The 12,964-nt window shown below is 36.0% G+C and overlaps 1 protein-coding gene across 2 annotated transcripts in view; it reads right to left on the reverse strand.

The window, feature by feature from the left end:
* rttn (rotatin) overlaps window positions 1-12,964 on the reverse strand; it is a 62,331-nt gene that overhangs the window by 25,727 nt on the left and 23,640 nt on the right. For both annotated transcript variants that reach the window (XM_059524516.1, XM_059524515.1), the window contains exons 28-39: window positions 9,001-9,220; window positions 8,617-8,745; window positions 8,294-8,404; window positions 6,859-7,017; window positions 5,860-5,937; window positions 5,508-5,685; window positions 5,131-5,228; window positions 3,725-3,821; window positions 3,415-3,610; window positions 2,831-2,918; window positions 701-851; window positions 472-609 (exon numbers count right to left, since the gene is read on the reverse strand). In XM_059524516.1, the coding sequence (XP_059380499.1) occupies window positions 472-609; window positions 701-851; window positions 2,831-2,918; window positions 3,415-3,610; window positions 3,725-3,821; window positions 5,131-5,228; window positions 5,508-5,685; window positions 5,860-5,937; window positions 6,859-7,017; window positions 8,294-8,404; window positions 8,617-8,745; window positions 9,001-9,220 (1,643 nt within the window). The remainder of the gene's footprint in view (window positions 1-471; window positions 610-700; window positions 852-2,830; window positions 2,919-3,414; window positions 3,611-3,724; window positions 3,822-5,130; window positions 5,229-5,507; window positions 5,686-5,859; window positions 5,938-6,858; window positions 7,018-8,293; window positions 8,405-8,616; window positions 8,746-9,000; window positions 9,221-12,964) is intronic.

The following is a 12,964-nucleotide window of genomic DNA, read 5'->3' on the forward strand; positions in this document are numbered from 1 at the left end:
AATATTCACCACAAGGGAACATCTGACGAAAAAGTCTCTCCAAACTTACAGGCTTTTAAAAACAGCTTCTAAAGCCTGGATACCTGCAGGCAAGTCAGCGAGTCTACTGCCCACCCACCTGTTTTAGGATTTTCTACCACATCCATCAGATCTAAAGCGGGCTGATTGTTCTCCCTGTCTCTGTCCCAGTCTGTCATATGCAGCAGGGACACCCAACCACACATAGAGGCATAATGAGCTGGCCTCCCACTGCATCTGTCTCCAACTCCATCTCCTCAGCTGTCTCCTTCCTTCTCAACATCTATCTAGCACATCCTCTTCCATCTAAGCTCCTTATTCTTTCTTTTCCCTCCATCCCTTTGCGCTTTCATCATGTTTCCCACCATTTTCTCTTTGTACTCTTCCGTTTCTTTCTGCCTTCTCTTTCCATTTGCTTGTCTCCACCCTTTGGTGTGTGTATGTGTGTGTCACCTGAAAAACGCTGCCAGTGTTTCCCAAGTGCCACACCGACAGATGGGCCGACCGCAGCTTGGTTCCTGCGCAGCAAAGTAGCCAGAAGCATCAACACATCCGCCCAGGTGTTGAGCATTGCACCCTGGGCCTGCGCATCTGAGGACCAAAACAAGCAAACACTCATCAAAAAGCACTTTCAAATCACTTTTCTTAAATTTGCAGGGGTTGTGGATTTGCTGAAGACTACCCAAGTCAGCGACAGACAGCGTGAGGATGGAAATAAGGTTGTTCAGTAGGGGTTTGAAGATCTCTCGGTGGAACAGCATATCCTCACTGTGTATTGCTGCTGACTGCAGGAGCTTACACAAACTTTGCACATAATACACACTACTCAGCATCTGAGGGAGAGAAAGACAGAGTCAGGAGTAACGAGTGCAGAGTTTCCTATCGAAAAACACATATTCAGCACTTTGGTTTCATAGTACTAAATGACAACAAATAGGTGACTAACTGGAGCTGTGTTCAAGAGAAAGTGCAACTGAACCAGAAACCATGATTTGTTTGTATTCCACTTTCAGCAGAACTGCTTTTGTCAAGTATGACTGTGTGTACATCATTGAAATGTTAAAAAGGGTCAGTTCACCCAAAAAACTAAATTCTGTCATTCATTACTCAACCTCATGTCATTCAAACCCTTAAGACCTTCGTTCATCTTCGGAACACAAATTAAGATATTTTCAATGAAATCCGAGAGCTTTCTTACCCTGCATAGACTGCAACGCATCTGATGTTCCATGCCCAGAAAGGTAGTAAGAACACTGTGACATCCAGTGGTTCAATCATAATTTTAAGAAGCTATGAGAATAACAAAAATAACTTCATTTAAACAATGCTTGTGTGATGAGCATGAACCAATGAGCTTTGTTCTAGTGTGTGACGCACACACAAGTTTCTGTTTACTATATGCGTTTTGCTCTGTGTATGTGTTTTGATGTGAATAAAAGCCAAGTAAATCTGATTATATAAATCAATAGCAGGGTATATACAGTAATCATGGAGTTAAATTTAATATCTTTTAAGTCCTTTTTAAGACTCTTTCCATACATTCCAAGACTCTTTCCATACATTCAATATTTACTATATATTGATTGTAAGACAGCACAACTAAACACTTATTTTGTGATAACTCCTTATCAATTCAACATAATTCAGAAGTGGGTAATGAAGAACAAGATAATTAATTGACTAACCAATGCAACCCAAGACACAAGAATTAGAAAAATAAAAACAAAACAACTGACAAAACTTATTGAGGAGGGAAAATAAAGCTCTCCGGTACTAACGGGACAATAAGTTCACACAATATATTCAAAAGACGTATTTGTAACATCAACTCTTATAACTGTCTGCAAACCATAGCTGTTTTGTGGGACTCTTCTCATGACGAACATCTGACTGGTCAGACAGTTTACCTGTGATTATGGAGTGCTTGATTTGATGCAGACTTGACAGAGCATCAGTAATACTGCACCTGATCATGTCTGAATTAAATATTTTATACTTTTTAAGGCCACAAGGACACCCTGAATAGTGTCTCTGCAAAAGACTTGAATTAAAACACTTGATTTCATTATATGATCCCTTTTTCAGTTTTTTTAGATCTTCTAAATTTTGGTAACCTGAACTTTCAGTGGAGGAGATGAAACCGCTCAGGTTTCATTAAAATATGTTTGAATGACATGAGGGTGAGTAAATGATGACAACATTTTTTGGGGGATTACTTGAAGCTTGAAGTAATCGAGCAGACACTGGACAAGGATGAAACTTTCTAGCATGCATGTGTTGTTCGTCTGTGTTCGAGCTCACTATCAAATGGAGTTTACTTTGAAAGGCTACCTGTTCGGCTTTATGCATGTGCTAAGGGTTTGCATGAAAACTGCAAACTCTTCTGACTTAGCATTTCATTTATTTGAATTTAATGTCACATATTATCAATGTGCAGATTTTGAAGGGAATAGATTTATTCATGGTAAAATGTGTTAAATACTGCTAAAAATTATAAAAATATATAATAAGAAGCCCTGGTTACGCTAGTCATTTTTTGTTTTAAAACGGCGTTTATAATAACATTAATCCATGTACAACCGAAAATGCCAAAACAGCAGTGTAAACGACAGGCGTAACTTTAGCAAAAGTTTTATAAAGAAAACGCACTAGTGTAAATATAGCCTAATGATGTATAGAAGTTTGTGAAGGATGGGTGTTCCAAACTTGCGGAAATCTGCCAAGCTTTCTGTAATGTTCTGCAGGCGTTCCCTTATGACAGACTTATGTTTAAGTGGAGGTGGAAAATGATAGCCTAACTCCCATAATGCACCTGGTTCCTGGCATCTTCCATAGCAGCTGGCAGGAGAGGTGTCCTTAACTCATTGACACACTGAGATATGGGCGCCGCATCAACAACACTGAAACAGACAGCACAAAGCCAACAGGAAGTCATGCTGGTGAGCTCACAGTCTAATCAGATGAATACAAAAGACACATAATTTGAGTCTAACTTTAAACTTAGTTTGTGTCATTTCCAACATGTTTCTTGGGTCTTGCTGTTAACCAGCAGAGACAAAACAACCACAATTTGGTATTTTAGAAAGAGTGGGCAGATGGCAGGCAGAATGTGGTTGTTAAAAACAAGTGTTGTCAGGTTAACCAAGAGAACATATTTATATACGTGCGTGAGTGTGAAAATTAGGTGACAGGTGTGTATAGTGCATAGTTGCAGTAAGTCATACATACACATTTGTAGTGCATGTTTAGCAGCTTAGAGAAGCTTAATAAATATTCAGCAATTTAATAATATATATAAATAATATAAAAATATATATTATATATTTATATATATATATATAAAAATAATGGCAGAACTTTGCACAACATCTGTTTGTCTTCACATGTCTCTCTAACCTGGTCATGTTCTCAAGTATTTGGTTCTGTTTGAGGGCAGATAGACTAAACTCAGGAAGCACAGCCAGCAGGTTGTCCAGTAAACCGCACACTGCTAGCAACAGGTGAGGGGTAACTATAGCACCAGGCTCGGTCATCCCCCCTGGGTGGGACTCTTGAGTGAGGGCGGAGTCTGAGCTGTCTGTGTCACTCTGACCTATAGCATAAAGAAATAACAGCCACCTCAAATTACTAAAGACTGCAGAGAATAAAAAACATTCTTGCCAAGGCCAAGCTGTCAATTCCTTGACATTTTTCCCTCAAGTCATACCTTGAGCAGTGAGTCTGTTGACTGGAGTGTCCTGGATTCCAGCATTAGCTGAGGTCGGAACTGGAGAATGGGTCCCACTGGAGCTACCTGATGGAATCTAAAGAACATAGAGACAGTCAGATATAACAATATGAAAATAATCCAGACTAATGTTTGCTAAACTGATGCTGCTTGCAGCTATCTATAAGTGTGTAGATCTCTTATACTTTATAATATCATAGAAATAGCATAGCATAGAAAATGTTACTTACTTGTGACTTACGTTTCATGAAAATGTATTGATTGTTGAGGGTTTACCAAGGAATTGCATCACTAATTATCTTATAAATGTACTGCTTTGGCAAATAAAGGCAATTTGGTAGCAATTTTACTTAATATTATCAATTATAATATTGTAAAGACCAACATATACAAAACAGGCTGATTAATCACTCAAACATGCATTTGGTAATTTTGAGATTATCAACTGTCAACTGTGTTGCTGTGGCTCAGTGGTAGACCACTGCATAAGCAGCGCAAAAGGTTGTGGGTTTGATTCCCAGGGAACACACACATGGTAAAAAAATACATAGCCTGAATGCATTGTAAGTCGCTTTGGATAAAAGCGTATGCCAAATGCATAAATGTAAATTACAAATACTGTCTGCTTTAGCAGTTTGGTTTGTCTTATTCACTATTATATTATTTTATAATATTCTAACAAACAATGATATTTTATTTGACAATACATTATAATATAGTACAATAAATAATAATATAAATTACCATTCAAAAGTTTTTTAATGTTGTTAAAATAACTAATTTTTACACACAAAGTCTGCATTTTGTTTTGGACAAAAATACAGTACATTATGTCATTCAAATATATTGATTTGGTACTTCAGATTCCTTTTCATTAATTATTTTATTATATCAGTTTCATTTGACTATTAATTGTATTTTATTATAATTATTATATTCAGTGTTGTTATCAGTGAAAATAGTTGTGCTGCTTAATATTTTTGTGAAAACTTTTTTTCAGGATTCTTTGATGAATAGACATGACAAAGTTTAAAATGAAATGTAAAGTTTAAAATAAATTTAACTTCATTCAAACGGAAAACAAGTCTTCCTAGCCCATTGACAAATGTGATTTAAGAATACAACTTAAAATTTCAATTAACAAGACACATATAAACATTTTGCATCTCAAGTACATTCACTTGAGATAAAAATGTTTAGATATTTGTATTAGAACAGAAGACTTTTTGTTTTTTTTGCAATGCATTCAAGATTTAATGCCATGATTTGATGCATATAAGGCTTTCTGCTCTGATTTAAGGTGTTGTAAGGCCTTAATTTAGCTTGTGATCAAGACCTGCAGAAACCCTGCTTAAAAAAAAAACTACAAATTTATGTCCACTGACCAGAGTACTGGAGGTTGACATGGATCCCGAGCCCCGAGTTTGGTTTAGAGGAGCAAGCATCTCTCTCCAGTGCTTCAGAGAATCATTCAGTTCTGTCTCTACAGAAAGAAACACACACTGCTTCATTTACAAACAAAACAGCAAAATGTACTACTTAATTATATACACTGGAATAATTACCTCTAACAGCTACTAATAATTTAAATTCTGTTATAACAAGCGAATGGTAAATGTAAACACCATCATTTAAAATATGCAGCACAACGGCCATGATCTCTAGTACAGAACAGTATTAATAATGTGTGTGAACATATGGATGCCACCGAGTCAGACATCCACTAATAGCTGGCAGTGCTCTGAGCGTGTGGACACCGTACCCTGGGTGACATTGGCTGGTGGTGGAGGGGGGCTTAGGGTGAAGGCATGTCTGCCCATGTAACAGCTCTTCACCATCTGGCCCACGCTCTCAAAAAACTGGCAGTGGTACAACAGAGCCTGCAGGGCAGGGAGCCCGACCAGACACAGGCCTGAATCCTCATCATGCACACAGGGGCTCTGGTAGACACAAGAAAGAGAATAATAGAAGATGAAGAAAAAAGAAAATACAGGAAATGTAATACTGAGGAAACCAGAAATCACCATAGACAGATATGTTATGTCTACAGAGCTTTTAAGAGCGGCTGTGTTATTGATATTGAGTTCTGAAAGTTTATTCTCATGTAAACATACCTGCCAGGCACACTCTTTGGCCTCTTCTGCATTAGCAGGCATTGGCATCACAAGGAGGTTTTGCAAAATAAACGCTGCCTATATGGAAGGGGAACATAAAAATCAGCAACACTGCCATCTTCTTGCAAATGAATGGAAATGCATGCTGGTTGAATTCTCAAAGGAATTGCACAAAGCAAGTGGCAAATTCTTTAAAAAGAGAGAAATGCAAATACATTCCCTTGAAAGTGTGACTATCTATGCTTGTTTAACCTCTTTTTCACTTCCTGTTTCTGAATGTGTATTTGTACTAAACCTATACTAATAATGAAACATTCCAAAATAGATCACAGATCTGAACGAACATGACTTGCAGAGCCCTTCTGACTTGCGACATTAAAATCTAATCATAATTGCAGCTTATTTTAACCTAGAACACCCACTTAGACAGGAAGTGGCTGACTGACTGCTTTGTGAAGCTACTAAGCACTTTTTATTTCTTTGTACATTATCAGTAAAAAGTTTGGATAATAAAGATTTCATATGAATGTTTTAGGTTTTTTTTTTTTTTTTGAAAGAAGTGACTACACCAGACGCAGAAGCTAAAGGCTGTCTATACTGGACGCAATAAAGCGACTGTTGCCAATCATTTGTACTTAGTGCGAGTACGTCATAAATAGAATGAGGCATCAGTTCACTGTAGAGGGATTTGACACATTTATTAGATTAAAAATGCAGTAGATCTGTAATATTGTAAAACATTGTATTACAATTTAAAATAATATTTCTATTTGAATATATCACTCATGTAGTTTTGGTCATATGGCCCCCTCATAATCATGTTAAATAATTATGATTACCATATTGACCAAAATAATCGTGAATATGACTTTCCATTTTTTGAGTCCAACATGCATCAGATGGTCCATGAACGGACTGAGGGCAGTTCATAGACTCTCAGTATGAAGCAGTCTGGGAGTTTTTTTGTGTTGTTTTCAAGTTGAAGCTGGATGGACTCACCTCTCGGCGCACCATACTGCACTCCTGTCTTTCCAGCAGGATGTTGAGTACTGTGGCCCACAGACCTCCTGAAATATTCTGGCAACTTTCTGACAATGCCACACACCCTCGCTCCAGCGAACTCAGAGCCGCACCCACAGCCAGGCTGGCACAGCGGACCTAGAGCCAGACATACACACACACACACTTGTGTTCAGACCCAGCACATGTGCTTGGCAGTGCTAACTGCCATGAGCTCTTTGGCGTGTAGCACTGGCACAAATTTGTGTTTGTCATGCCCATTATTTTCACTCCTCAGCATCTGCTGAGCTGAGGGAGGCCTGGACATGCACGAGTACTTGGGAAAACTATCCAAAACGGAAGGCCAAGGCACACAAATTGCTAAATAATGTTTTCATCAAAATTATGGACAGGTACATTTAATAAATTGACATTGTCTATGATTGCATTCAGTGCAAATATACAGAGAATGTTAATTAAAAAAAATATGGTGAATCGGTATTTGGTGAAGCTTTGAAAAACTAAAACATTTTTTTTTTTCAGATCTTGTACTTTTGACCCATTTAAGACCACATCGGGATGTTGTTTTTAAATTACTTTTTTGACAGAACTTCATTTGAGAAACACTATCAACATTTATAATCTATATATATATATATTTTTTTTTTATATTATAGAGTAAATTAATCAACGCAGCACATAAGATGTCCATGGACTTTTGTCCAAATCAACATAGGTTAAAATGTATATAAATGTATGGGAAAATATGTCAAGTTCTTTAACTGACAGTGTTGTTAACTGAATCTAAAATTAATGCATTTTTTTTCAATAATTGAAATGAAGTTTAAAATTACATAAATATTAGATGAAACTTTGACAAATAACAACATTTTGCATTGGTAACTAACTGAAAACAAATTTAAGTACTAAATTATTTAAACTTAAAGAGAAAATAAATAACATTACTATTAATTTAAATACTTAAAATTGTTTTAATATTATAATATTGAAAAATAAACTAATTCACATTACAAAAACTTTATTATAAATTACTGAAGCCTAAACTAAAATGTAAACTAAAGGCTAATTAAAATATATAATATAATATAAAAAATTATATCAAACTATTTATCATACCAAAACAGTGTCAACTAAGAACCATTAGTTTGTTTTTCACAATTTTTATTGTTAATTTTGTATTTAAATTGGTAAAAAAAAAAAAAAAACTCCAATTGTCATTTATACAGCAATATATAATATAATTATAATTACAATATAATTATAAAATAATAAGACCATGCAATTTAAAACAGTTCTAGAATAACTTTAGGATGTCACACCAAAGGACATGCAAACTTCCAAAAGGTATCCAAAACAGCACTTTATGTTAATTACCTACTGTATAGTCATAATGTGCATTATATGAAGGTCTCACCTCAGGGTCTCTGTCCACCCACAGGGGAATTAACCAGGCCAAGCCAAGCTGGGCGGCACTCTGCCCATCAGAACTTTGCTCACGGCCCAGAGACCACAGGGATATCCAGTCCTTAAACAACACACAAACACTCTAATTATGGAGTTCTGCTGTACTGATAACCATTCCACTTAATACTATACAGAATATCTAGTGTATATATAATATGATATATAATCGACCAACATCATTTCCACTAAATTGATTAAAATAAGTCTTAGCACCCCCTAGTGTCAGATTTAAAGCCAAGTGATATAAGTGTCAATTGCAATGGCGTTTCTGACCTCATTTTTACTTTCCTTCATCATCTCGTGTGACAGATGAAGCAGGCAGATAACTGCGTTTTTTGTCACTCCTTTGCCCATGAAGGACATTGAGTTTCCTCCCAAATCTACGTAGAATGAAGAGATGACCTGAGAAGAGCGGTCAAACAGGAACAATCATAATTAGCAGTCTGGAGAAAGAGAAATTTCATAATGCAAAGCAAGATGCAGCTGAGACACAAGTTGGTCGGTATGAAGTGATTCATGCTTAAGTGTTTGGGAACATCTTGGACCCTGAGTGAGGGTGTGCGTTTAATGTGTTCTGTCTGGATAAGTGTATATAATCCGTGCAAAATACATTCTAGTGTTTAACTGAGACACTTGAGCACAAGTTTGTATGCATACTTCCAAGAGGCCACTGAGGTACTTGAGGCAGAGTGTGTTTGGCTCCATGTTGGGTGTGTGTGTGCTCCAGCCAGGCAGGGCAGTCACATGGGCCATGGTCCTGAGAGTGCGCTCTAGAGATGGCAGGCCGTAGAAACTTGGAGCATCGGACAAGCGGAGGCACTGTAGCAGGCGCAGAGACAGTTCAGAGGCAAACGGTCCAGACAGAACCTCACAAATCCTTTAAAAAAAGATGACAAATGCAAACGAGTGAGGAACAGAGTCAGCATTATAGGGATCTTTGCCTTAGGATGAAGCACTATATACAATATTTCTCAAATGTATGGGGTAAATAAGATACATTAATACTTAAACTTTGCAAGGACTATTTAAAATGATCATATATGACAGAAAAGACATTTATAATTTTAGAAAAAAATAAAATAAATAAATAAATGTTAAATAAATGTTAATTTCAAAGAAACTTGAATAACAATGTATCTGAATACAACAAACGTTTTTTGAGCATATAATCATTATATTAAAATGGTTTCTGAAGGATCATGTGTTTATTTTATTTTATTGTAGTGATTATTTTATTGTACTGATATTTTTGTTAATATTATTATAGTGATTATTTTGTTAATATTATTGTAGCGATTATTTTGTTAATATTATTGTAGCGATTATTTTGTTAATATCATTGTAGAGATTATTTTGTTTATTTTATTGTATTGATTATTTTGTTCATTTTATTGTAATGATCATTGTTTATTTTATTGTAGTGTTTATTTTGTTAATATTATTGTAGTGATTTTTTTGTTTATTTTATTGTAATGATTACTTTGTTTATTTTATTTCAGTGTTAACTGTTTTGTTTCTTGTTTTGTGCAAGTACTTCAAGACAAGGGCTGGTAACCAAAACGTTTCAGATCTGAAGGTAAAAAATAAAAAATAAGACATCCTGATTGTATGAATTTAATCTATTTGCTAAATTTTAATTTATTCAAATTATTTACGTTTTCTATTCTTCTTGCAGCATCAAACCACTCCATCCATGTGTTTTTTGCTAAGGAACACATTCATGCTGTTTTTCCAAAATACTTTTCTTCTATTATGGGTTTCAAACAATTATAATATAGAAGCGCAATAACGAGCACCCCAAACTAATGATACCTGTTAGACTGCTGCTCATAAACTGAAAATGTATGCAGGGAAATGTCTTAGTAAATCAGATTTGCATTACAAGGCCTTGATACATCAACAACTAACAGTGGGAGTTTCCGATTTACGGATCCTCAAGGAGTCTTCAGAAGAGTTATTCCATAAATAACAAAATTAAATCAAAAGTGTCATTAGATTTGTGTCATATTTCCCCCCAGATGGCAGGTAGAAGGAGAAGACTCCCAATGAGGATAGTAAAACATTTTATGCATGTACGGCAAAGAGAAAAGGAAGAGTGTTTTTTTTGGAATAACAAATCTGCCTTGTTGGACTAAATGGTTTCAATGAGTGTGTTTTGGGGAGCAAACAGATGTGACAGAGTGTTTTAGCACCCTCACTAACCACAGGTGCATGCTAAACTCAATAGCAGCTACGGCTCTGGAATACACTTGAAGCTTTAATTAAAATGCACAGCGGTCTGCAAAACCAATCATTCTGTTAGAAAAAAGACTCGGGTCAAAGAATGATATCTATCAAAAAATCTTAGAAGCTTCTTGGGCCGTGAAGTAGGGGTTAGCGTACATGTTTCAGTCGTACTGAACTGTGGTGTGCATATGCGCAGGATTGAGCACAACACAATTTCTTAATACAAAATCTTTTGCTGATATGTACTACAGAACTTTTCAATGAAAGATATTTAAAAGGTTTGTAATTATGACCATTTTGGTCGCATATGCTCCCGAAATTTAATCTGTGTGATAAAATATATATTTTGGAGTATTTGTGCAAATGCAAATAATTGTTGTGGTGCAACCCGAATCGTTTCTGTACAAAACATTCACTAATTACTGCACAGAATATGCATGCTATTAGAAAGGCTCAATGCACTGTGTTCACTGTAAAGCCTGTGGGACAGAGGTTGCAGGTAACATTGCATTCATTACTGAATTCACACATTTTAAGTGCGAGAGGTTGATTAAACACAGGAGAGTGTCAAGCACAAGAAATGCAGTGTGTGGCAATGTATTCACCATCAGGTTCGGCTGGTGAAGCTTTTAATCTTTCATTTTATTTATATATACACAGTGGAGATCATTATTAGAGAATAACTTACAATTTTCTAAATTTCAAGGTCACTGCTTAGTCCCATCTGAACTTAAACTAACAGGGGTAGAAAGGGCGTTTTTAAAATGTTATTTGATAAATTAATTGTATTCTGAGGCACAGTATAAAATTTTTTAATGAGATTTCAATGAGAGTTTTTAAAAGGGACAGTTATTGTTGAAACTTAAAAGTTATTGTATTATATGGAACTCTTTCAAGTCCCCAAAAAGGCTGGTCGTCCACAAAAGACAAATGCACGAGAGGACATGATAATGCAGAGACTCTCACTGGGGAATCGGTTCAACACTGCAGCTGGAATTGCTTGCCAGTTCAGTGCTGAACAGGGTAAGGGTCTGTCTTGGCATGTTTAAGAGAAGTCGGACTGAAAGTCCACTCTGCAATGATAAAGCCTCTCATCAGCAGAAAGAATCAAAAGGCTAAGCTCACCGTTGCTGAGGAGCATGTTGTGTGGAGAGAGAACTGGTCCAAAGTTCAATTTAGTTATGGAAACAAGTTTAATTTAATTGAGTCTAATGGGAAACATTATGTTCCACATCAAAATAAGGAAAGATTGAACTCAAAATGTGTAAAGAAGTTAGTGAAAGATGGAGGAGAAAGTGTCATGATTTGGGGAATGTTTTGTGCAGCAGGAGTTGGGCCTCTTATACAGCTACATGTACATAGCAGAGTAAATGCAAAAAAAAAAAAATCCCCCTGTCTCACAGCAAAACGGGATGAGCAGTTCCGAGATATATTAATTGTAGTTGTGGTTTTTGTATTTTAGTATCTCTACATTTTTAGAAAAGTAGTGACCTGCACTCCTGCGGGAGTACCATGGGACCCATCCCAACAGGATGCGGCACGGGACAACTCTTGATGGGCGAGCACAGGTGCGAGTGAGTAAAGACGTGTGTGTGCTGGATGAATAAAATGATTCGTGGGACTCCCATAAGATAGAAATTTCTAAAGATAAAATATATAAAAAACAAATTGTTATTGCACAAAAACAACAAGAACAACTAATATAACTGAAAAATCCATCCAACACAGGTCTTTGGTTGGGAGCACCAGTGCTACCAAGTGTAAAAAAAAAAAAAAAACATTAATTTCAAGCTGTGATTTAGCTACTATAACTGGAATACCCTGGTAAATAGGCCTACCATTGACGTTTGGTATCAGCAGGATTTTTGTTCAGCAAGTATGTATTAAATCGATCAAAACTGACAATAAATACATTTATAATTTTACAAAAGATTTAAAAATAATGAATTTAAAATCTTAAAAGAACAGCATTTACGAATCCTAAAAAAAGGTTCCACAAAAATATTAACCAGCTGCTGTCAACCCTGATAATAATAAGAATAATATTTTTAAGCAACAAAGCAGTAAGAAACTTGAAAAACATTTTCTTTCAAAAACATTAAAAGATATCTTACCAACCCCAAACTTTGAAATTGAAGTATATTATGGCCAAACAGTCAGTAAGAAATGGTGAGAAATAAATGTTTTTATAGTTCTCGAACAGGACTGAGGTGCCAGTGTGTGTGGGTTTGTTCTATAGATAGAGCAGTCCGATGGTTCAATGCATGTGTTAAAGAATATGAGTGAGTCAGTTAGTGTGAGTCTGTCGCTAAATGAGTCATCTTGTGTGTGTGTGTGTGTGTGTGTGTGTGAGTGACTCATTCAGTTTGTGAGTCGTTATCCTGCGTTTGTGTCA

The sequence above is a fragment of the Carassius carassius genome, chromosome 35, assembly GCF_963082965.1.
Source record: "Carassius carassius chromosome 35, fCarCar2.1, whole genome shotgun sequence".
NCBI classification, from domain to species: domain Eukaryota; kingdom Metazoa; phylum Chordata; class Actinopteri; order Cypriniformes; family Cyprinidae; genus Carassius; species Carassius carassius.